The following is a 27,141-nucleotide window of genomic DNA, read 5'->3' as shown; positions in this document are numbered from 1 at the left end:
GTGCGTGCGTGCGTGTGTGTGCGTGCATGCGTGTTCTTGTGACATTCTGCAGAGTGAGATGAAAGGCCATTTGCCTTTGAAGAGAGTCCTCTATCACAGTTCTACACTGCGATACATACTACTTGAAACCACAGTCCTTTTAATGTCATTTTAAAATGTTTGTTGTTCTCATTGCTCTTCTTCTTCTTCTTGTGTGACCACACAATACTGCCATCTCTGTTTGCAGTTTCTTTTCCATGGTCTTTGTTTCAGAATACAACTGATCAGCCACCAGCCATGACAGCAGCATTGTAATTCATGCCTCAGTTTGACATGTCTGTGCTAAGATGTAAGGTTTTGAGTTTTCTTATTATTCCAGTCTCTGATGTATTAAACATAGCCAGGTCCATTAAGACTAGTAACAGATCTGATATTGCCCTAAAGAGTTGTAAGAAACCGTAAAGCTGCTCCGGTTATTATCCTCTTTATTCTGCTCTACGGACACCCCCCAAGAGTTACATTCAATAATTTAAAAAATATTAGAACTAGAATTAGTAGAGGGAAACAAAAATATTTCCCCGCTGCACTGTATGGCAAATAGCAGTGAAGCTTTAGAGCAACAGCAAATTACGTGTTGACTGAAAAAACACGCAAATGAGAAAACGGCATCTCATGTAACTAACAATAACGGTAGCTGGAAATGTGCACAACCATACAGTTGAATACACACATTTTCATTCATTAAATCATATTCCAAGCTATTAAAAAAACTGGACTATTTCTGTTCTAGCATTATATCTGTGAGAGTCAAAGGAAAGGCCATGCAAGTTGGAGTGCATTTAGCATAGAAAAAGAACTCTGAAGGAGGACATAAAAGAGAGAGAAGCTTTGAACATTTAACTTCAGGTGGAGAAGGGAGATGATCAAAACAAGTGGTTTTGAGTTGATGGAAGCAGCGGATTGGAACACGTTAGATGCAAGACATGTTTTAATCTACATGACAAATATAACACTCAGACACAGAAGAAGACAATTGCATTTTACTTTGTAGGGATGTGGCCTCCAAAGACTGAAAAAGGTTGAACCAAAATAAGACTGTCTGGTCTACAGATCATTTCCTATTTACATTACCAACTGTTCCTGGCTGGATACAGCAGTTGAGCGACTCATAAAACCGCTAACCAGCTGGGTGCTAGCTGATCTCACGTAACCTAACACATTTTATTAAACCCGGCCTCTTTATTTTGTTAGAATAACACATAGCTAGCTATCTAGCCCACAATGTCATGTAACATGAGCAAAGGATTGTCGGATATGGTATGGCATGAAGGATCGGCAGATTGCAGTCTTTGTTGGCAGGTGGTAGTTGGCCTTCAAAATAGGACAGCATCAGTGTGACACAGCTAATACTTTGTCTTTGGGAAAATAAGCCACTCGCACTAGTTTCATCAGCTGATCCTGTTTTGGTCAGCTTAGTTTAAACATGAGATAAAATAGTTCATTCTTTCTTTTAGCTACATATCCTCTAGTATATGGAAGCTTTGGAAGAGTGGCTGCCTACCGACCAGAGGGTCGGAGGTCGTGCCCCGCTCTTCCCAACCACATGTCGAAGTGTCTCTGGGAAAGACACTGAACCCCCAAAAGCCCATTCCCATCCCCAACCGAGCTGGTCCCAAGTCCGGGAGAAATTGGGGAGGGTTGTGTCAGGAAGGCCATCCGTCAAAAACAACAAAAAAAAAAAGAACTGTGCCAAATCAACATGTGGACAACTGATTGCTGTGGCAACCCTGAACTCTCAGGATAAGCCGAAAGAACAAAAAAATCAAATAAGTCCTCTAGTACATGAAAGCCAATTACATGACACTCATTAACTCATAGTTGTCTCCTTTGAACATGGTTAATCATGTATGAAGTACCAAGAGGATAGAGATTAGGAAGCATTAACACACATGCAGAAAGATGTCAAGCCGCCGGTTTGTTTAAATGATATGAAGCGTGGATACATACACGATGATTCTAAGATTTGACTTAGAAGCTGGCAGCTGTGGCTGTAATATCACTATTATGCAAGAAGACCTTTTCCCCTTACTTCTGCTGTGTGTGTGTGTGTGTGTGTGTGTGTGTGTGTGTGTGTGTTTTACCTGAGCGTTTGACGATTCTGATATTTTGGTCATGAATGGTAAGTGTGTGTGGCACCCTAGGCATAAATGTGCCCTTGTAGGTTGTAAAACACTGTGAAGTCAAATGATACACGAATCATTTGTGTGTGCGTGCGCAGTGCATGCATGCCTGCATGCATGCTGTGTTTGTGTGTGTTTCTCACTAACGCATCTTGGTAAAAAGCCAGATGACTAGAAGCGACAGTGGTTCATTAAACACATGCAGGGCATTGAGATCACATACACACATGTTCAGTATACAGTAGAGAGCATATTAAATCAAGCATGCATCCAGTATAACACACCCAGACACACATCAAGTCATTTCAAATGCCTGCACACATGCCAGAGGAAACATAGACACACACTCAGCACAGGGTGGTCTAACTGGGCCTCCGGTGATTCGGGAAATATTCAGGACACTTTGGGTTCATTACTCAAACCAAAGTAGGACAGATACCTTTAGAACTCAACTCTCTTCTCTTCGTTCTCTCTTTCTTCCCTTGACCTGCTGCTTTCTTCTTCTTCTTCTTCTCCCCTCATCTGTATGATCTTTTCCCTTCTTTATTTTTCAAAGTCTGCTTTTCATCTGCCGGAAACATAGTGCCATATGTAGCAGTTATAGCCCTCCCTTTGTTCTCTCCATCTCTAACCCCCTCTGATAACGCTCCCTGTCTTTTCTCTCACTCACTCCCTCTCTCTCCCTCTGTCTGGGAGATACACTCGTATGAACGCAGATGCAAGCTGTGAGCTTGATCTGAGACAATTTGCTGCAACATTAATGAAAGCATAAACTCACATGAATATTGATGAGCTACTCTTTTGGAATCTTCAGATTCCGGATAGCCTAGAGGCAAAATAGTAAGATGCATGCATGTACGCACACACATGCACACAGCACAAAGATGGAATATTTCACTGACAGATATTGCAAATTAATATTCAGTGATGACATGAATTCTGAAATTGTCAGGGTTTCTTGTGTTTCCCGCCCTCTGAGCAATGCAACTGCGCCCACTTAAACACACAGACACTCACACTTTGGGTTGTGATGTTTTGTGTCTTTGTATTGTTTTCATATATGGAGGAGTCGAGTCATTTATGTGGCTCTTCTCTGTGTTTCTGTCTCGCTGGTGAGACTTATATTGGCGGTTTGTGTGGGTGGTTATTGTTGAATTGCAATATGTTCAAAATTCCAAAAAGCCCTATATCAGTTTTTTCCTTTCTCAGGTTTATATGAATTTCATTTAACTGCCATTACATTAGTTAATTTAATGGTACTCTCACTAATCAAGCAGGAGGGCACTCACATAATCTATTAGAGAAACGTGTGTGTGTGCGCCTGTGAGAGTGAGTTTTCTTTTTTGTTTGTGTGTGTTTCTGTCTGAATGGGGTTGTCAGTATGGGAAATTGTCTTTCTGAGCTAGGGGCTATTTTCGCCTTCACTTACCAAGTTTTTAAAGCTTTTTTTAAACTCTAGGGCAGTCTCATCAAAAAACAAACGGGGGTCTAATTTGTTTTCATGAAACATAACAAAACTCTGACTGTGCCAAGTAAAAGTGTTTATACACGCAGTGTGTTTTAAATAACCTCATAAACTAAGAGGTGGTCGACCTCCGTTGAAGTTTTAGCTGCGATTTTTCTGTTATTCTAGCCAGGTCCTCCTAACATCAGGGGAAGTTGTTATTTCAGAAACACTGCTGCTCAAAGTTTCATAAACCTTCTTTGCTTGATTGTGTATTTTAATCAATGTCTTTGTGTATTCGTCCCGTTTCTCTTTCCTTACCACTTTTTGAGGATACAATGAGGATAATTAATCATAAAATGAATCTTTTCTTTGGATCTCTGGATTTTTCATTCTTTCCATAATGCTGTGGGCACATAAAACTATTCTCTTTCATGTCCGTTATTGTCCTCTCTTTGTGTTGTCCCGCCCGCCTCTTTCCTTATTGTGCGTTCTCTCTGTTATAGTTTCTCCTTGTGTTCAATAAGTAAGGAGAGAGACAGGCAGACAGTGCATGCACCTGTACTCTCTGATAACGTGCACACACACACTCACACAGTCCACACCATGCAGCACATGCACCATGAGCTCTTGGGTCTTTACTGGACATATGCACTTCTAAGAGGCCCATGAAGGCAATGATCTTTTCCCCTCACTTGTCTCTTTCTACAGGTTTAGACATAGAAAAGACAGTAATTGTTTATTAATCAACAAGTCCCAGATTTTTAAGCCTTGCATAGAAATGATAAAAATGCACTTTACTGTTAGCTTGATATTTGTTTTCAGCTTAAATGTTGTGTTGTATTTATAAAGCTGTGTTAGATTTTTGGAGCCATGTGTGATGCCTTGACTTTTGACATGCCAGACAACCAGGCTAATTTTCCCCTGCTAGTTTTACATTTGAATCAATAGAGCACAATTGGTGTTTTCCAGGTTTTGAAAAGCTCTTGTTTTGTTCTGATTTATATTTTCCGCCGCTCTACTGTGGCTCTCTGCAGATAATCTTCCCTAGTTAGGTTAGTTGGTCTGTGGCCACCCTAACTGCACAGCAATGGGCAGTGATTTAAATACCCCCTTTTAATGTATCTGCCGATAACAAGGCTAAAAATGGGACAGTGCAGAAACAATGACAAAACCAATGTAGAATGTAGGCTAATGATCTCTGTGGCTTTTACATGAGAAAAGATTCAATTATTCAGAACAAAAATAGTTCATTAAAATATAATTAGAACAAAATAACTTTTGCAAACTCATTTTCCGTGTCCAACCTCATTTGGAAAATGTGTCTCATTTGGAAAAATTACTGTATGTCTTTCTGGATTCTTTCCAGGAGCTGTTCTGCTCAGCTTGTCCTACTAGAGTTTGTGTTTATAGATGCACAATTCTACCATGAATCCTTGCTCAAAAATAGTTGCATTTAATAATTTGGGCTTGTGATGGTGTTGCCACATTATTTCTTTTTTCACAATTTTTTGGTTGTTTGGCAGTGTTGGTCTCCTGTTGATAGTCTGACAAATTATGCCATTTTTTGCATCTGCCTTTAACAACCAACATGTCACAGAAAAAGTGCAACCTGTGTTGCAGTATATACAAATACAAATATTCACTACAGTAACTAACCTACAGCAAGAGTAACTGACCAAATTAGGGCTTATTTGTTTTTGTGAATGAAACAGCAGGGCCAAGCTGTCTCATAACCCACAATCCAAGATCAAAAAACAGGCTCACCAAGCAGTGACAAACAGGTACTTTTTAAATTCATGAACTGAGGCTCTGATGCAGCAGAATTGCAGTGGGGGCGCAAAAGCTGAATTGGTTAAATTAGGAAGAATTATTAATAAGCCTATTAGGACCTTGCAACAGCTGTACCCAATCAAATCAGTTAATTTAGTTTTTTTAAAGCCAGAGTATTCCTTGTCATGGCGCACTGAAGGATGCATGATGGAGAGCTGAATCCAGGGCAGCTCCACCCGTGGGGAAACCGTTCAGGAGATCGCCAAAAAAAGAAAGAACTGGCATTCCGCTGTGCTGAAATGCAGCCATTACTGTTAAACCATAGACTGTCAGCTGTCAGGGAACATGTGAATTACAATTTCAAATTGATTGGCAGCCAGATGTTCCATCTTTATTTTATGCTTTTATGCTTGGATTATTATTTAAAATCGAGGCCCATAGTCGTATATTTTCTGCATGGCAACAACTTGGCAACACTTTTGTTAACTGCTAGCGTTCCAGTAGGGTGATTCAGTCACTCAGCAGCTCTAATAGCTGCCTGCATATTGACACCAGAAAGAGCCTGCTCACTTATATGTCACACAGATGCCAAAAAGTCACTATGTTACACTACCATAAAGTTAAGAGGTTTAATTGTAGATTTGGGGTAAGATTGACGATGAGTCATTAGAGAAAAATGCTTCTTAACCAACCCTATTTGTGCCATTTAGCTCACATAAACAAAGGGAAGGATTGATCCCCACTGGACAGATTTTCCCATTTTCAGCTATATCACTACAGCATCAAGTAGACCACCAGAGCAGCTGGTGTTAAATATCATGCTTAAATATATCATGGGAGAACTCTCGCTCACGCTCTCTCGCTCTCGCTCTCTCGCTCCTCTCTGGGTGTGGGTGCAGCAGGGCAGTCAGTTGTTTTCTGTGGGATGACACAGGTGGCAGCTGCAGCATTATCGTCAGGCCTTCCAGACATCTGATGGAAATATCTACTCATTCTCTCCTCTCCTCTCCTCTCCTCTCGCCCCCCCTCGCCTAAGCCCTGATTATTTATTTTTTTCTCTTCCTCACCTCAACCTTTCAGATTTCCTCTATTGTTTAAGCTCTCCTGGGTTGTCACACAGAACAAGATGCGAAACCAGGAAAGCAGCTTATCAGCTGCGCCAACTGACAGGAGGATGGTTTTGTGCATGCGCACATTTGTGTTAGCGAGTCTGTCTGTGTTAGTAATAAAGCTCGTTGCATAGTTCTGTGTGCAATTGCTGCAGTATGAGCAGATAATTGCACAAGTGTGTATGAGTATTTGTAATCAGGCAGCACACACGTGTGTTGTGCTGTGTCTGGGGGAAATTTTGATATACACAGACAGAGGAAGAATTTTGGCTTTCATCAGATTCATGCGCCATCAGTGCTATCCAGTGCACAGCCTGTATATTGTAAATGTACATATCTGTGTAAAGATGTTTACGCTTACAAACAATCACCATTACAGCTGCAATTTTTGAGCTTTCCCATATGGTGTCTCACTGTGACAGTCCTACCACACTGTCATAACAACAGTCTTCATTGTTTTCCTTACTCTGTCTGTCAGCCCGTCCTCCGAAACCCAAAGCCTCTATTCCACTGCTGACTTTAAGACTTGTATATTTGTTTGGCCACACTCTGTGTGCGCATAGCTTCATATTGTTGATTATGTGAACATTAGCAAGTATAGTGTAACAAGCTGACACACATAAAGAACACACAGTTGGATACATAACACATTGCCAACTCACAGCCTTTAAATCAGGCAACTGTATCTCTTACTCATCCATGTTCCAATCTGTTTTTGTAAGTTTCCATTCTTTTTTTTTATGTCAAATCCTGTTGAGCCTGCTGTTAGATCTTTGAGTTGAGAAAGTACTTGTAAAGTTGACCATTAACTAGTTTATAAACAGCAGTTACCCTTTAACACCCTTTAGTTAATTTTTCTGCACCCTTTTATAATAATTACATTTTATATGAACAATTTTCTTTATCTGGGAAAAAGGAGGACAGAAATGGTTGATTTTGATATTAAGCTGAAATTGTCAACTTTACGCACTAACTTTTAATCCATTACCTTTACTAACAACTATTTGATGGTAATAATCATGGATTCAAAGTTCATGTTTTATGATCGGTGTGTGCATTTGGAGTGAACATGAGGCTCACTGATGGTGAGCAGAAAAAGTCAAATGGGCTGTAGTAGACGGTTCCAGTATGTGAAGTGTATGTAAGTAGGAAAGTTGAGTTTATCTGGCAAAAAGGATGGGCACCGTGTACCTGGGGACTGACCTAAGTGAAATGTCAGGCAGCAGAGTTTTAGATGAGCTGGACATTTCTTTGTGAGGTTTGCCAGGAGTCTAGTGAGAATGCACTAAAGATGATTTACAGTAGAAACCCACAGTCCTTGACATGGACCTGGAAGAAGAGTTCACAGTTGGATGGTGACAGTGAGTCTAAATAAAAAAAATATATATATATATATATATATATATATATATATATATATATATATATATATATATATATATATATATATATATATATATATATATATATATATGTGTTGATGTTTTTTTGTTTTTTGTTTTTTTTTTTTTAGACATGGCTCGACAGGTAGCCAAAACAAAACAAGTGTATGACCACAGGTGTAGAGACAAGGTATAACCAGAGTAAAAAGTTTAGGACGTTCAGAAAAAACGTAGAGTATTGTAATTACATGTTGGGATATATTTTAGCAATGTTGATTAATGGGCAGAAGAGAGAAACATTGTGAACGTTTGTTTGAAAGCAATTAATCACATTATGTGTAAAGTGATTGTTGCCTTTCCCTCTATTAATACAGCCCTTGATGTTTTTCTTTACAAGTACTAAACTCAGTTGATCTTATGGTAATGACAGTGTTTGCTAAGTAGACAAAATACAATATATACGTCAAGGCTGATATGTTAACAGGATTTCATAAGGAAATTAATCCAGCTCTTTCTTTGGGTATCAATGCAATTGATGTGCTTGACACATTAGCTGCTCCTGCAGCAGTTAATGTTGCCCTTCCTCTCCACCACATAGCTTTTCATCAAAGTGACTTTCTCTTTCCTGCCTAAATAGATGCTGCCTCTCTTTCATCTACCCGATTTTCTCTTTATCCCGACTCACGTTTTCTGATTATCCCTCTCTTTTATCTTCAGTCTTCAGGTTTGTGCTGTCCCTTTCTACTTTCTCTCACTTTGTTCCCCGTTGTTCCCTTCATCCGTTGGACTATCTACCCCCTCGCTGTCCAAAACTCTCCTCATCCACTCTTCCTTTGTTGTTTTACCTCAGTGTTAAATGTGTGTCATTCTCTCCTGTTATTTCTTTGACCCTGTCTTTCTTTCTTAAGTTATTTTTCCCTTCTCTTTCTTTCATCCCAATTTCTTTGACTACTTTCTCCTTATTTTTCTCTATTACTCTCCTTCCTCTTTTTTTATTCTGCTTTCCTTTTAGAGTGCCATCTCTCTTCTCATTCATCCTCTTTCATTTCTTTTCCTCCATCTTTACTCGCAGTCATTTTGCTTTTTCCATCTCACTCCTCTTGCTTTGGGTTCTGAGCAATGTTCACCAAGCATACTGGCACAGGCTGGTGGTCGATGAGTTTTGCCATGATTGCACACATTCACGCACACATTTAGACACACTGACACATGCATATGTGCATGCACACACAGACCTGTTGGGGATGGTGGTTGATGAACAATACCAGACTCTCAGCATCCATGCCCATCAGACCTGCTCAAGAAACCTCATTAGGGCTCCTGGCCACAGCATGGCACTGGCTTCAGTGCTTGCCAGCCTGCTTTTTTCTCTCTGGGTAGAATTGGAAGTCCTGGGGCTATACACTTCTCAACGCTAGTGACAGTTCAGTTATCACTGATAAGACTCAAGTTTAGCAACTCCGGTCTTAGGTGGTGATGATATTTGATGCATCAAAACCAGGGTGAACTGTGACGCTTGACGCAGTGATCCAGATCTTACCGAAGTATTTTGTCACTGAGAGGCATCTTGGTTTTGCTGGGCAATATGTAAGCATTCATCTATCAACACAGTTAAAAGAAAATCATCCACACTCCACATTAACAAAAACACTATTAACAAAAACATCTGAAATGTAGCTATTGTTTGTTTTTTTGTTTGTTTGTTTAATATTAGGTTCTTACACTCTCACACTCTAATGTAGGTAATACCTTTTTAGTTGTCTCTCAAGTAACAATTCTTTATTTTGTCACTAGAAGTCATTGGAGAACATTGTTTATACAGTATCTGCAGTACAGGTCTGACTTTCCCCAGCTACAATGTGTGTATCAAGTGCCGTAAAGCAGAATCGGGTACCAACGCTTTAGTTTCTGTGGAATACAAAGCTATTGGGGGACCTGGAAACATCCAGTTAGCAACATTGTTTAACATGGCGCTTAATGTAATTACTCACCGGTTCTACCACGGATTCATGCAGCTGAACAAGGGTGTGTTTGAATATGTGAGAGGGCATGTGATGGTTTATGTGTTTTAAGGTTTGAAATTTCTCATTAAGGCTGTTGCTGTAAATAAGTTTGTTTTCTTTTCCAATTTTCTTTGTAGCAAAATAAGACAACAGATGACTCAGTCTCAGGCACTGTAATATATTCAGGCCCCTGGTCACATTGATACAGTATGCAGTGAAGTTACCCCGTCCAAGTCATTGTAAGTTCACATATTTTTCAAAGTACAGATGCAGAAAGCTTTATTTCACACATGGTTTTCACAAGGTTGTTTTTGCTGGTTGTTACACAAATTAACATCAACCTAATGTAAATAATGTTGCAGTCGTACAGTGACAGCACTGAAGCCTGCTAGCTGTGCAGTGCATCACATTAGTGCCTCCAAGCAAGTAAGGTCCAGGATGTGACATCCAGCCGGTTGGCAGTCTGCTGCAGTGTGGGCTGGATTGACAGCTAGAGCGACGTAAGCTCAACTTTGCTGCTCTCTTATACGCCATCGTTGCTCATCATCTCAAACTCAACCCCACCCAAACTGTCTCAACCGAAGAAGGAGGGAGGGGGGTACTTCCCTCCCTCTCTTTCTCTGTGTATTTGTATGGTCTCCAGACTGCAGTAGTATAGCATCAATCCTCCAGCTGTCAGGCTCAGCCCTGCCTGCCACTGGCATCTTTAAGCACCAAGTTACATAACAAGCCAGAAGATCGAACAAAAGAAAAGGAGAGTGGTGGAGAAGGTGGTAGATTTGAGAAGAAGGGAGGTCAAGGGGGAAGGAGAGGAAGGTGAAAATCTAGGAAACATTCTGTAAATTTTGCCAAGGGTCTTGAGCAAGTTGTCAGAGATCAACTTAAGATCAAGTTGCCCACGCTTAACACCTCTAAACCTCAAATACCCACACAGTTGAACACACTTATTCTGGTAGCATTAGCATGCACTGAAAGGAGAAGCTAAATTGTAAGGGTCAAACACACCGTAGCAACATTTTATATAAGCCTGTTAAACATAAATAAAATCCTATAACTTAAATATGAGAGATGTTAAAGAGCTGAAACTTGATCTTTGCACAATGTCCCTCATGTCTCACTCCAGTTTTTTGTCCTCCCCTGCAAATTCTTTGTAGTCTAGCAAGTATTAAATTATGACCCCCAACATTTGCTACATGTTTTGTCCTGTCCTCTCCTGTTTTTTTTTTTTTTGGTTTGGTTTTTTGTTCTTTCTTTGGTGGAATTACTATATTGAGCTGAAGCATATTTACTGCTACTGCATTTCTTGCATTTTATTGAGCATTCTGCATCACGCTACTGTAAGGTAAATTTTGCATAAAAATGAAATACAGGTGAGTCAGACAGCACTTAAATAATGGGAGAGCTGTATAGTGAAATTTTGAAGATGAAGAGGGAGATGGAGTAAAGCAAAGACGCTGCTACAGACTATACAAGATACTCAGTTCCTAAGGTGATTGTGTATTGATGAAAGGTTCAAAGTAAAAGTGTGTTATGGCCATTGGCTGCAGTTTCACCCACTGTTCGATTGTTGAATAACCGGCAGCAAACGCAGTGCCTTTCATTGATATGGGAGACTGCTGTATGCACATTGTCTATGAATATTCAATGATCATTTCTGAGCAAAAACACAGGAAGTGAGCTTTGTTGGGTTTCTAAGTGGGGGCTTCAAATAAAATAAAAATTAAAAAAACAGTCTGGGGAGGAACATGGATGGAACAACTTTTGTGGATCAGCTGCTAGGAGCAAATGATTGTCTGGGCTTTCTGAATCTATAAACAGAGCAGCAACAAACCAAAAAAGACAGTCACTAATGCAAATCAGTGTTTAGCTTTAACTTCTTCCGATGGTCGTGATGTACAGTCAAACCTAAAAAGTTTGTTTGAGTACCCACATTAATTATGGTTGAAGTAAGGTTGAAGCCTGATGTTTCACACTTAGACAGATTTACTGTTCCATTGTGTCAATTTGGGAATAAAGATGCAAAAAAATCCGAATAAAACTGTCTGTTGAGATAAAGGTACAGTAGATTGGATCAGGTATAATGGTTTGCGCTAAGCATCCCAGTTGGAAAATTTTATTTGGTTATTATCTAAATAGGATTTAGAGTACTGTCTGTGTGGGTGTACTGCACTGTTATTGTACCTGTACTGAAAACCCCGGTCTTTCACACTTTCAAAGAACCAGAGGATTACTTTGTTCACAGAGTATGTGGGTGTCACAGAATATAAAGAGTTCACATTTACAAACTTTTACCTCTCTAATCTCACTGTGAAGAGTTAGAAACTTTTGGGATCCAATGTATTTCAGCCCCGTGGTGTTCGTTAAAACTAGGTGTGTAGGAATACTGAGCTGTGGTGTGCTTTCCTTACTTTGGGCGTATTGTCTACAATTAGCCGTTGTTTTCATGTGATGAAATAATTCTCTAACGCCCTCTCTTCCAGAATGTAAAAACTAAGATGCGCCTTAGCTAACATTGTATTTGCTAAAGATGTTTTAGGGTTTTGAGGAGCTGTTTAAGTCAAAAGCGGCCATTAGCACATGGCTGTTTTCTTCAGTGCTCAATAAAAACTAAGGCTGCAGGAGGACCCCCTTGAATCAATCTGATTTACCCACTGTAGGGCTGTGTGTGTAAATTTTTGCGTGTGTGTATTAAAAGGACTGTGGGTGTAAGAGAGACTCTCCACTGTTTGCACACACATTGGTCATTCTATCACCGGTGATGAGGCAGCCTGTTTACTGCAGAGTGTGTACTTGAGAAAGGGCACCTGAGTTTGTAAATCAGCAGTGCTCTCTCTCTTTTTTCTCTGCACTTTGTTGTCTGTTCTGCTGCTGTTCTCATTTTTCTTCATCTCAGTTTTTAATCGCCTTCTCACTGGCCTCTCATTCATTACTCCTGTCTTTCACCTCTTTTATCAGTTTGTTTACTCTCTTTCTTTGGGGTTGACCTTTTTCTTTCTTTCGATCTGCACTTCTTGTACACTCACACGTATACTGCCCCAGTTTTTCAACCACTTTGTTGTTCTATTTCATTCATTGTATTTGATAAATTTTCATGTTTGTTTTTTTTTTTATATCCAAACTTGGATCAAAAGTGTCTCTTTGATACAGAGCATATGTCTCTACAACCAGCTCTTGGTACTGCGCCTGGTAATTATTTCTTTCAAAGTTGTCTGCCAATTTGTATCTTGCTGTTCTTGCCTTACCTTCTGTTGTTTTCTCAAATATCTGACAGTGGAAAACACTACAGACTTTTTATTTCGTAAGATTAGCAATTTAGCCCTAATTAAGCTGTCCCACATAAACCTACACAACCACAGTGGATAGTCAACACTCGCAACCCCCTCATGTTTTTCCACAGCACTTCGATGTAGAAAAATTGGCCGAAATGCAATTTCTTGCTCTTAATTAGATAAAGGAATCTGCTAAAAATCTTCTAGTGTTTATTCACCCATTAGAGCCCATTAGGAAGTAAAGACACACTCTCAGAGCTCTTTAGGTAAGCTATATAGACAACTACACTGTTTGATGTTTTGGCAAAGCACTGATTTCTTTTATTTAATATTTTATTTATTTCTCTTATTTATTTTTGACAGTCGGTACATGAAAGAACCCACAGACTAAGCTTTGAAAGAGCTGGGTGTTTGGCTGTTGTTCTGGTTTTTTTTTTAAGAGCCATATCCCATATGGGTGTCAGAAAATGGTTCCATGTTTCTATGTATTGCAGTAAGGAGATTACAAGTATCACAGACATGAATCATAGACAGATTAGGATTTTATGAACAAATGCATTGGACATTTCATGAACTGATTGTGTAAGCCATGAAAGGGAAGAAATTGGTAAATAAACTATTTTTACTTCTTTGGTAACATGAGTAGGAAAATCTTTGTTTCTAAAGTTTCTCGAAAAGAAAAGTTAACCCTATACTATTACTACTACCACCACCACTTTCTTTTCCTTTTCCCACTTATCTTTCCTTTTCCTCCTCCTCATTCTCAGGATTGTGTTTACTTCTCCTATTTACCCCACCCTATACTCCATACTGCCTCCAACTAAATTAGAGCCCAGCACAGACACAGCTAAATCCTCATAGAATCCTTTCATACTTTGAAATGCAAAAAAAAGCTAGAAATAGCACCTCACAGTTAAAAGTCTGGTGGTGTTCAACTTTCACAAGCCACTGCACCAACAGTATATTCCAACCAGTATAATTAGTACTACGTTCTTTCTACTGCATGAAAAGGACTGCTTTATTAAATATAATTTGTCTGTCCAATTACTCATTAACCGTGTGCACCGTGAACAAAAAGGGTTTGAATAAGCTATGTGGCGACCCAGCATATACTATAATTAAAGCTGATACCCCAAGAAGTATAGAAAGTACTGAGACAAATCAGCAGTGTAACACTGGCTGCATGAGCAAGAAGCCTAATATACAGCAGAAAAGAATCCACAAAAATATGTTTGAAAGTACGAAGACGAAGCCATGTTAAATCCAGTGATGCATGTAACTTAATGCTCATAGCAAACACTACAGTACAAATAGGACAAGTAGGAAAATCACAGTAACCAATTAGGGCTAATTGCTAAAATGGCTGCTTTTTGTTGAAATGTTGATGTACGTTGACACTGGAAAGTAGGAAAGTGATACATGTTGACACAAAGACCAATTGCAGCTAGCAGTAGTAGCAGCAGCTAGCAGTGACTAGTGTTTGGACATGCAACACAAAGCATGTGGGATAATAATGTGAGATTGATATAATTATTTTATTTATTCATTTAATTTATAAATAAAATAATTGACTAAATGCAATTTAGGTTGTGTACAGTGCTGAAGAAAGTGCTTTGTTTCATATTTTTTGTGAAATTGTGCTCATTTTAATATCTTATAAGCATAATTCAGCCCTAAATATGATTTCAGGTTGAAACTATTGGCTCACAAAACGAAATTTCATTGTATGAGCATTGTCACTGTTATCCACTGCTTAGTTACTTGTTTTCTGGCTAATTACATTTCTGCCTCTCAGATTATATTTCTGTTGACAGCCTCAACACAGTAATTTCTTTTCACTTTTAATATCAATTTGTACACATAGATACGCAGAAACAGGATCTGATTCGTGCACATGAATGCACACAGGCATCTAAATAGGAACGGCCATGAATGCACAAACGTGTATATTACCACATGTTAGGCACAAACATACAGTGAGTGTGCTGAGACGCGTGCACACAGAAATGCACGCCGCACACAGGAAAACACACACAGCTATTGTGTCTGCAAATGTCAGCTCGGCTTACTCTCCCACGAGGTTCGGATGAGATTGTTACTTTGGTCAACACTGCACACTAAGTCCTTGTGTGTGTGTGTGTGTGTGTGTGTGTGTGAATGAGCATGAGAGAGAGGCAGAGAGGGAGAGAAAGAAGGGGGACAGTGATGAGATATATTGCATAAGGGGGTGCAGTGGAGTGTGAAAGAGAACAGGTGGCACTCGTTTCTGCCATCTAGCTTTATATCTTCCCCATTGTGTGTGTGTGTGTGTGTGTGTTAGAGAGAGAGAGAGAGAGAGAGAAAGATCCCGTTGCTTTGTGAGTGGGGATTTGTGCATATTGCATACTGTGAGCGCATATCTCCGTCCGTGCATGTTACCTTGTCCTAGTTGTTTCAAGTAAGTGTGTGTGTGTGTGTGTGTGTTTGTGTGTGTCTGTTCTTTAGTGAGCAGAGTTCTGGTTGGTTTAGAAACAATTAGAACAAGCTGCAGGAGCCCAGGGAGCTCCTTCTCCAAATGTCACCCAATTAACAATCTATACCGAACACACAACAGCACTGCATCTCTCTCGTGCTGCCTGTCTCACTGTTTGTCTCTGCCTGTCTGTGTCCGTGTCTCTCCCACTCATTCCTCTAAGCTATAACGAAATATGGCAGGTATGCACCACCATTACTGACCAAATGTAAATAGTGACGTCTCTTATACATTTGTCGTTATGTTCTTTCCTGTCTTCTTTGTCTTGCTCTCCCTTAGATCAATCATCCAGGCCGGTGGTCAGGACCAGGCAGCAGCAGCAGCCTTGCTCCAAGGGAACGAAGAGTAGTGCGGGGTGTGGGGGCAGCACACGGAGGGGACCACTCTAACCAGCACCTCCCTCACTACTATCCACCTCTGCACAGCCGAGCTGCTTCTGAGCGACACATTGCCAGAGAAGAACGCCACTGCCCGGGGTTCTTGGCACAGTCCACAGCCTGTAACCCAGCTCTGAATCTGTCCTCTGCCAGTTCTGCAGCGTCAGCCCAAGCCTCACCTTCTGCTCCAGCACAGCTTCTAGTTTTACGTCCAGGCCTGAGTCCAAATCTGTGCCCAGGCTCTGGTTCGGTAGCCGCTAATCACATTGCAGTTCCATCTCTGTCCTCTAGGCAGCCGGAGGGGGCGTCCTCCTCCTCTGAGTCCTTAACTCCAGGTGTAAGGAGAGGAGGAGGGGAGCATCATCCCCCTAGCCACATCCCTCGTGCATTTGGGGCCAGCACGTCCTCGAGCCTCCGCAGTGTTGCAAGCAGAGGGAGCCTGTCTTCAAACATCTCACTGTCTGACCGAGCCTCTCCTCCACCTCCCACTCCTTCCTCAGCCTCTTCTTCATCCTCCTCATCCTCCATATTTACAGGTCGTTTAGGGCAACCACCTCGAGGCCCTCTGTCTCTGCATAGCTACAGTCGAAAAAATGTCTTCCTCCAACATTCCCTACATACTGCTGAACTTCAAGCTCTGACGCAGCGGGACAGTTGAGGTTACACGAACATTGAGGGTACCCCACACCCCCCCACCCCCCAAACCATAAGCAGCCATTATTGACTTAAGTGACAAAATGTGAATTTATCGAAGAAACTGCTGCTCCTTTAGTATAAGTTATTGTCACTCTGTTCCCCCAAACGTGCGCACTTACAATCACACTAGTCTCTCCTTCCAGTTCAGACCAACCCTTTCCTAACATTTTGTTCATAGATTTTCCTGCTTAAACATGCTCATATGCAAGTGCACACACTCATGCGCATATCAGGCTGCGAGTATGAAAAAGGCACTCGCCTGTCTATCAGAACTCCCACGTAGTGTCATGCTGACAGTTTAGATATGCTTACGCCCACAGACACACAGAGTGCACAGATTCACAACCACATATCCATGCACACAAACACTCAGACACACACAGGCAGACCTAGTGTCACAGTTAAATACACACTCACACAGAGACATCATCTGTGATCTCTCTGCCTCGCAATCCGCACAAAAAACATGGCATTGAACTAGGAGAAAGAGATTATGTTATATGTATTTGTGTATAGTTTTGTTTATAAAATGTATTTTTATCAGTTTATTGAATCATTTTTATCTGTTAAAATCATGTGCTGCTTAAGGATTAATGGGACTGACCATAATTGGTGCTTGTAAGGATATATTCTCACATTGCCAAATCAACTCCTTGTTCCTTCATGTCCACTGTCCGATGTCCAGAGTAAGAGACGTCTAATTCACAACCCTTTTACTGTATGCTTTTTAAATATTTATGGTGAACATTTTCTACTGTAACGATAGTGGGATTGGTAATGTATAAAGTCTTTTAAACATGTTTTAGTATCAACTCTCACCTCAGTGTTGTACAAAGGGAATCAAACATGACAGAACTTCTTACATATGAGCCTGTAGAGTGTTTTCAGAACTAAATGTCTATCCTTCTGCTCCCATGCATATGGCAGCCTAATAATGAAGCACTGTTTTTGTAGAAGTACAAGTTTGGAATCTTACCTGCATTATGTTGTATAAATGTTACTCGATGTCAGTACATTACAGAAGCTTAAGTGGAGAGTTTCATTCTAAAATTAGATACATGACATTTGAATCATTTGATACCTATAATGACAAAAATTACTTTTAGTAGTTAGTTTTCCTGCTAAGTAAACTAGCAGGATCTAGACATTTCAGACAATGGGATTAAACAGACCAAGATTTTTAGATATGGCACAAACAGCATTATGTTTTTTGTGTGAAAAAAGTATCAGATTTTGGAATGAAGCCTTTCAAAGCTTCTTTAGGGCTGAATATTCAACATATATAACTACTGATCCTTTGCTCAGTGACACTGTCAGTATTTATGTGTTTTATCATGCTAATTGCGGATGTGTTGGTTATCTTTTTAAAACTGGCCTAATAAGATGACGTTTATTATAATAAAGCCAGCAATTTCGACAGGATGTTTAGGGCTTTAGGGCATACAGCTCATATCAAGTCAACCATCTTCTCCACGGTCTATGATTTTTGTCTACAGGCAGGAACCTCTCAGACTCAGTGGTCCATGTCTATCTGAAGGAAAAGGGACACACCTTTTGAGGACAACAGTGTCAATATTCCAGCCACAGAACATCACTGATATGAAAGAGGAGCAAATGAGGCCATTTACATAAATGACTGCACAGAGTTCAAATCCTGATCCACTCTCACCTTAAGTTTGAGCTGAAGTAGGCTTTTAGATGAGAGGTGAAGCATCTTCAAGAATTTGAAGCGAGTTGCCACTGAACAAGTGCCTCAGGGATACACAGCTGAATATATTTGCTCTGTTGAACTGACAAGACTGTTGAACAACCATTTCTATCCCCAAGGGCTTTGGGGTAAGGCCAGAAGTTCACAGCTCTCATAATATCAGAGAGAAGTTATTGACCTTGTCTGTTTTTAAACGGCACCTGACTGTAGGGAAGCTGTCTAAATTGTGTGTGTGTGTGTGTTGTAATGCACACCTCAGGAGGCAGGGACCAGTTAGAGGTGAAGAAAAGCCTGAAGGAAGACAGCTCTGTTCCCACCGGTAAAAGCTCAAACTCTCCCTCTGGTCTGCTTTGCTTGCACACAATTTCCTCTCTTTATGTCCCTCTATTTTCACGTCCTTTCTTCTGTCCTCATTTTTTTTCTCCACCCTATTTTCTCTTTTCCAGTTTAACCAGTCTCCTTATTCCCCTTCAGTCTGTCCCTCTATCTTTCCCCCAGCATCCTTCCGTACTGCATGCAAACTCGGTAGCTGCGTTTGTTCTTCTCCCCTTTGTCAATCTCTTATCTTTTTCCCACTCTATTATGTCTGGGGTCTCCTCTGTCCTCTCTCTCCCCTGCTTAGCCAACTTACCAGGGGCTTGCATTTCATATGGTGTGTCTATCATAGTCACTGTTGCAGCGACTCTCAGTCCGGAGCACTGGGACTTGCAGCTCTGCCGATTTTCATTCCAGCTTTCTAATCAGGGAGTAATTTTACAACTGGTGAACTCAATTACAGTAACTACCTGCTTGGATTGACAAACAGCCATAATGTGGCTCCCATGGATGAGGACTGCGATCCGCAGCTGTAATATCAACTAAACGTGCCCTGCTCGCTTTGTTTACAGGTGAAGGGTAATGATGCTCTGTTGCTGGCTGACCTCTTGAGAATTGCTATTTACATCCCTTGTCAATGCATAGACCATAATGTATTTGACACCATATTAAATGTCATAAGGGAGTATTTGGCCCTGTTTGCGCTGCCCACTCATATTTTATTTTTTCCACTTGTTTGAAACAGCACGGCTTGCTTCAGCTGTGTTCAGGACGTAGGCTGCTGGTTATTGGAAATACCACAAAAAGAAAAGGCCACATATGAGGTGGCAGTTTAAATGTGCCACCGAGATCTTTTACAAAGACATTTTCTTTTCTTGTCCAGTTTTAAAAATGAATTGAGCTTGACTTTCACTACACAGAAACAGGCATGTGCAGTAATGTAGAGGGCGAACCTCGCAAACTTCAACTCCTCTTTTTACTTCGAAGCATGTTGTGCATTTTAGACACTACGTTTCATTTGTCGGAAGGCTATTTATTGTTTCTGCCTTATTTATATTTATTGCCATAGAACCAATTTCCTAAAAGCATTCTGGCTCTAACAAATAAAGAAGGTTGTCATGATAATATTAATCATGATTGAAGTGACATTATTGATAATCATGTTCTTATCATTTTAATTACATTGCAGATGTTATGCTGTCTTAGCTTTTTAATGTTCTTGCTGTAATTAAGTTTTTTTTTCTGTTTAATTTGCTGTATACTAATTAAATTTAACTGTATAATTGTACAAAAAAAACTGTTAATGTTAACTTTTCATGAAGAGGGACAGTTTGTGTTCTAAAAAAAAACGTGTATGTTAAACAAGATATTAAAACACAAAAACCTTTGATTCACTGTCAAAAACTGCAGTCAGAGGTCTGCGCTATTACCAAATCATTTCAGACTGTAGTTACATATCACACATTTTAATATATTCCCATGCTCTAACATTTAAAGGCCAGTGGACTTGCTCATACAGTAGGTGTAGAGTCTAAATATATAAAGCTATCGGGTCGACTCGTACTGTGAGCCCACATATTCATCAGAAATGATCCACCTGCACACAGATTAAAAAAAGACTGTCTTTCTTCATAGAGTTATTTTACACTTTAAATATCCCTCTGGACAGTTTTGAAACTTGCAGTATGTGTTTACCCAGAGTTTATTCCTTCATTTTCTGTCACTTTCATGGTTGTTAGTTCCCATGAGAAAGGTTTTTTGAAAAGATTGTCCACTGCCTCCTCATTGTACATATTTAATACAAATAAAATAGATGGAAATATTTAGTAGTGGTTGTGACCTGAATTTTGAGTTTCCTTTGTTAGTTTTAGGCTTTTTGTAATAAAACATTGTTTGCTGTGTGTTTGTTAAGTGGCTGTGACATACCTAAGCAAAGAGAAACAATGATGGATTCTGGTACCACCTAAAATAAAACAGCGCGACACTGTGAATCTATGGGACTGAGGCTCCATCTTTCAGGCTGGGTAGACTTTGCCGTACAAATGTCTTAGGAAATGAATGAATAAACTAGAAGATTGAAAGTAACAGTAAAGTGTCAAATAAAGAGCTCTACAGTAGGGCCATTGCTCAAAAAGATTAAGAAAAATGTTTACAGCTGCATTCGAGGTGATTTTTAGAAGGCTGTACACAGCAGCAGGTGCAGGCAGAAGTAATTTTACCTCATTTGACATTAGCCTGCAACCCATCTGAGTAAGTTTTCATTTGGCACTGACCATAAAGTAGGGAAGTGTTTAGAAAATCAATTACATTAGAATAAGTACACATACTGTATATGTGTGTGGGATGTAAACTTTGACTGTTTACCCCTTAGGGAGGACCTCTGCATGCTTCTCATTTCTGGCCTCACTTAATTAGTGTTGGTGATGCTTTGGCTGACACACATGTATACACACAGATGCACACACACTCACTGGATTAAAAGACAGCCTTTTTGATACTAACTTGCTGTAATTGGTATGACAGAAGGCCAGCACATCAGTGCTACTGATTAACAGAGCTTTGATGTTCAAATAAATCAAGTAACAGACAGGGCATGCATTTTTGATACTGATGGCTCTCCAGTAGGCTGTAAAATTAACATTTCTAGCATTTGGTTTGTGTCCAAAAAGTCTAGGACTACAACAGTTAATCTATTCATATGCAGAAAATTAATTGTATTACATATAATTGTTAATTGCAAGCATTTGTTTGTTTGTTTGTTTGCTGTCTGTTTTTGTAAATTCAAAATCTGTGAAACTTGCACAATGCTTTCTCATTACGTGCATGTCTAGGTTATAAAATAAGGAAGTATTTATTTATATAAAAGCAGGTATGAAAAAGTAAACGGCCACTAGTCTTTTTCTAGAGAATTGCCAGCTGTTTTCACTGAAGTACCGAGCCACCGACACCCAGCCCTCACACCTCAGTGGCCACAATTATACCACTTTTTATATCATAGGGTAGCATTTGCACATTTGTTTTTATGTTTTTTTTTTTGTCAATAGTGTGTTTTAGGGCAGTGTGTCATTGAAGTAGTTCGTGCTGAATGTCCCTAGTTCAAATCTACCTGATTGCTGCAGCCTGTCTGTGTGGAGTTTGCATGTTCTCCCTGTGCTTGCATGGGTTGACTTCCAGATTCCAATGACATGCATGTTACTTTAGCTAATGACTCTAAATGCCCGTAGATTTGAATGTGAGTGTGAATGGTTGTCTGTCTGTGTTGGCCCTGACACAGTACTGTAGACTGGAGGCCTGTCCAGTGCGTACCCCACCTCTCAACCTATGACAGCTGAGATAGGCTCCAGGCCCCCCCAAAACTATTCAAATAAGGAGAAACTATATGGCGAGACCCTCACTTTCTTTAAGTTATTCAGGTGATGCACTGCACAGCCTGAGCCAATGTAACATGGCTGACAATTTGGACAATATGATCCAAGACAATCCTACTTGAACGTACAGTTTGTGTGAATGTAGCTGCTTGTTTAATACATCCGGGGCTATTAAATATAGATTTCTTTTCTCATAACCTGTCAGGACAACCCATACTTAGTATTTTAGTCCAATCAAGACCTTTTTGAAGTATTAGGATTTGTCATTGCTGGGAAGGTACATGCCTAATTAGAATGTCAATAATGGCTCAGTATAACTTCGTAAGGCACACTGTGTGAGGCAGTGGACCTAACATCAGAAACCTTGAACTAAAGAAAACCACAATAACTGGAAAAGAGCTGGTATTTATTAGCATTATCATTATTATTAATTCCACCCACAAAGTTCATTCTACTAGGTCATGAACAATTCTTATGACTATCATGTGGGATTCCAGCCTTTGTAGATGATGTCAGACGGTTGCTTGTTGGAACATTTTCCATCCTTGTTTTGCTCTTAAGTTGTGCTAAAGTGACTAGAGTAACTTGATTAATGACATATTCATCTGTTCTGCTGGTATATAGGCCATTTTAGTCTCCACTATGGGTACGTCACGTATTTGATTCATGCATCGCCAGCCTGTGGTTGTACATTTTTTAAACTAATGTTGCAGTGAGTGTACAGTAATTTATCAGCATCTGCATATCCTTTGTTTATAACTCAGATTTGTTTTAACCTAAAGTGTGTGTGTGTGTGTGTGTGTGTGGGGCATTAGTGAGTTCAGGTTGATTGGGACAAGTTTATGTTGCACAGTGTGATCATTGATGAACATACGCATCCCAACTGTCCTTGTGTTATTGCTGAACATCTACAGGCCAATAAAAAGAGGTCACTTTTAAAAATACCTCACCCAGCAAGCCTCATGTCGAGCATTCGGACAAATGAAATGCTGTTTTAAAATGTTAAAGCTGGCCTTCAGCCAAGTGTCAATCAGTCATTAAAATTAGACTTTTATTCAATATGATTACTTCTAATGTCCAATATCTCAAAATGTACAAAAACAACTTAGAAATGTGGCAAATGTAATTACTGGATGTAGTTTAGAATCCTAATAAGGTCCCACAATTCATACTGGATGTCCAGACAAAATTCAATATAACTGTGGAAGGCAGAGGTCAGGGCAAAAGTATAAAACCATTTCTAAAGCACTGGTTGCTTCCAGCACCACAGTGTCCTAACTCACTTTCAAATAGAAGTTTTGACTAACCAGAGTTGGCCGTCTGGCCAAAGCACAGTAACTGGGCATGAAGGATGACCATCACAGCAGCACCTCCTCAATCAGGTCTTTATGGCAGACTGGCTCGATAGAAGCCACTTTGATAAAAGGTTTATGACAGCCCACTTGGAGTTTGCCAAATGGCATTTAAATAACTTTAAGAGCATGAGGGAAATATTCACCAGTCCAGTACTAGAAAATTAAAGTCTTTGGGCAGTTCTCCAAGCTCTATGTCTGGACACCAGGCACCTTTCGTCACCTGCTTATACCAGTGAATTTAAAAAGAATGTGCAGAAAAATAATTTTGTGTGTTGTTTGATTGTATATTGATGAGATGCCAGTTTTATAACAAAGTGTGCAAATGTGTGAAGACCTTATATTTTAAATCAGGTCTCACCTGACTTTACGCTTCCATGATCTAAAAAATCCCATGGCCCCTGCAATATTCCCCTTTTAGCCTCATTTTGCATTTATTCATTCTTTGTCTCTAATTTGGGACTCAATTTTGCACATTTTAGTCTGTGAACAGGTATGTCCCTCTGTGTTGGCCCCAATTTAGATTGGTCACTTGTTCAGGATGTACCCTGCCTCTCACTCAATGAAGACTGGGATATGGTTCAGCCACCAGTGACCCTAAGCAGGATAAGCAGTTAAATTCAAAGTGTTTATTGTCATATGCAAAGACAGAAAGCATGTTTCCCTGCACAATGAAATTCTTACTTTGCCATCCACACTAAATGTCATACAGTAAAATAATAAAAAATAAATAAAAATACAAATAAAATTAAATAAAAAAAAAAATAAGAGCAAAGAAATAAGAGCAATAAAGCCAATAAAGGTGAGGTAGTGCAGTTCTTAATAAAGGCAATAAAAAGTGAGGTAGTGCTGTTCTCGGTGAGGTAGTGCAGTTAAAGATGATGGATGGATGGATCACAAGTTGTGCAGCCTGATTTGCATTACATTTTAATGCATATTTTATCGTGAGGCTATACAAACTGTGCTAAACATTTGGTAATTTGCTCTATATAATTTGTCACAGGTGTTAAAAGAGGAGGACAGTAAGAGTATATACGTAGCAGTAGAACGTGACATCCACCAGTTGTCTTTTCTTGCTACAACTTCTAATTTCTAGACAGATCAATAACAGTTTTGGAAATGCTGCCAGACCTCTCAGTCAGACTGTCTCCTCTAACTGCTGGCTTAGTGTGCTGTGACAGGCACGCATCCCTTTTGTCTGCAAGCATGAAGTGAAAGAGGTGGGGGAGGTGTTTGTGTTCCTTTGTGTGTGTGTATGTGTGTGTCAAACAATTCTCAATTAATTGCATTTAATTCTGCTTAACTATTCTGCCTGAGCATAACTTTGAATTTAAACCGCTTTTTTCACTGACACGTGATTATTGATGCCTCTGGCTTCATAGTGTGAGTGTGTGTGTGTGTGTTTGTATCATAGTCATTGCTTTCTGTCACTTTGCCATTTGTCAAAATCAGTCTGTATGTGTTGGATCCATTTAGCTTTGTCCCTGATCTGTCTTTTGCTCACGCGTCTGCTCATTCTCTATTCATTTCAGTCTCTCTGTCATTGACCCCCTCCATCTTTTTGTCTCTCTGAGCAAATCATCCTTCTTGTCCCCCTTGGTTGTCCGAAACAAACCTTTTTATTGTATTTCATGGCCAAAAGGCTATTTAATTGCTCACTTTGCGGCAAAGGCAGACACAGTTGCACTCAGCGCAGTGTGCAGCCCGACACTTTGGGTTCACAGTTGCAGCCTCTCCCTTGCCTGCGGTTACTTAGATGACTCACAATCACAGACACACACCCTCCCAGCCCACTTATAATCAGGCCTATTACTTGCATGTCTAGTTTGATGCTATAAAATAAAACGCGAGAGCTAAAAATCAGACACAACTTTGCTTAATGTGGGGGCTGACCAGAAGGACAACCTATTGCAAAACACACAAAACATGTTTGTGTGCTTTTCGTTGCCTTCATAAGAACATAGAGATGAGAATTAGTCGAATCCAGTCAGTGAGAGAACATAGAGCAGATGTATTGGCATGTGGTGACACTGATGAGCAGTGACGGTTGCTAGTCGCAGCGAGAACGTAGGTGAGACACAGAGGAGGTGGCAAACTGCTGACATGGTGTGTTACTGATACCTTTTTTAGATCAAAGCGAGGAACCCTGCAGAATCACTGTTTTCCCTCGGTTTGAAAAGCTTTGTGTACTGTATCCAAGTGGCCTTTTGAACTTTGTCCTGTGTTTGATTTAATATTGGTCAGACAAGGTTGAACACAAGTTACTGTAACCTGTTGGCACTGTAGATGTTGTACAGTAGAAGTGTCAAGACCCCGCCATAAATTCTGCTCCTGTGAATGTCAGAGTCGCTTAAGATCATAATGTGTAACATTATATTGTACCATGAAGGGAGAGCTTCCAAATGATGTCAGTCTGAACACAAGCACACTGCTAGGCTTACAATAATATTTTTTAGGTTAATAGCATTTGAAAAAAATATATTATGCTTTTTGGGAGATAGGCTTTTCGGCTTTGCCTCACAGTTTAACTTGACCACATTAACCATCATTGGGCATGTGGTTTTAAACAGCTGCTGTCTTTCTGCCAGGCACTTCTTGTATGGACAGCTTTTATTTTTTGGGACCACAAGTTGAAGCTGGAGCTGTAGTTACTAGGAAATGAAGCCATGTTTCTACATGGTGGGTCAGTGTGTTGCCCCTGGGTCAACTGAGCTTCCCCATAGAGACGGTTTATAGATATTGTCAGCATATTAATGGCTACTCACATACTTTTGTTGTTAAACTACAGAAGTAATATTCATAACAGCTTTCTAGGCATACTGCCATCCACAAAATTATACTGCTGGAAGCTTTATGCCCTGCTCAAAGGCAGCAGCAGTAGTGAAGCCTCCTCACAAATCCACTCTCCCCTGGATATGTGCTGGTTTCATCATTCCCCTCCGTAGTGATTCACCATTGTTGGAGGTTTTCCTAATACGGGTCGACTTCGTAACAGAGGTGTATTTGACTCTCCACTGCTCTGCTGTCTTCCCAGATACACAGAAACACATAGCAGATTTCATCTGACATTTTTAGAACGGCTTTGTTGTGTTTGAACCAGGCAGTTGGCGTTACAGTTGGCATGGTTTTATGTGAACGTACTCTACGGTGCTCATGTTGCCCACTCAGTGTCTCTCTGCACTTTGCTACCGGACTACCATGGTACAACACAAGTCAAATTTAGCCTGGGCTTTTACAGGAAGCAGATGGTAGGGTATTATGTTGACGATACTGTTAGCCACTGATGACTCTTCAAGTCAACCCACTCGGCATCTCTGCTCTTTTCCTCCTCCAATGAGACTCAAAATATGAAACATAATGGGCAATTTTTGGCTTGTAAGAGGAAATTGGCACACTGAAGAGCTTAATTTCACTACCATTCTCTTTTCATATCTTCCTCTCTCTCATCCTTCCTCCCCCCCAAGCACTTTCTTGCTCCTCCAGTTATTATAATGTATAACAGACTTTACTTTTTGCTGCTGCTGTTTTATTTCCATCTGCAGGAACATTCTGTAAATAACCATGGATGACTGAGATGGAAGAGGAAATGGGGCTTTTGAGTTGAGAGAACAGTCCTGGTGCCAATCAGGTCAAAATTATCTGTCTTTCTTTCGTTCAGTGCTGTAGCAAACATG

At 40.1% G+C, this 27,141-nt stretch overlaps 1 protein-coding gene across 4 annotated transcripts in view; it reads left to right on the top strand.

The window, feature by feature from the left end:
• ccser1 (coiled-coil serine-rich protein 1) overlaps positions 1-20,156 on the top strand; it is a 117,878-nt gene extending 97,722 nt beyond the window's left edge. For 3 of the 4 annotated variants that reach the window (XM_067521253.1, XM_067521251.1, XM_067521252.1), the window contains one exon: positions 15,931-20,156. In XM_067521253.1, coding sequence (XP_067377354.1) covers positions 15,931-16,686 — 756 coding nt within the window. In that variant the 3' untranslated portion in view covers positions 16,687-20,156. The remainder of the gene's footprint in view (positions 1-15,930) is intronic. The other variant, XM_067521255.1, reaches the window with a different exon arrangement.
• The last annotated feature ends 6,985 nt before the right edge of the window (positions 20,157-27,141 follow it).

The sequence above is a fragment of the Channa argus genome, chromosome 11 (genome assembly GCF_033026475.1).
Source record: "Channa argus isolate prfri chromosome 11, Channa argus male v1.0, whole genome shotgun sequence".
NCBI classification, from domain to species: domain Eukaryota; kingdom Metazoa; phylum Chordata; class Actinopteri; order Anabantiformes; family Channidae; genus Channa; species Channa argus.
This window is presented reverse-complemented; position numbering and strand designations above follow the sequence as displayed.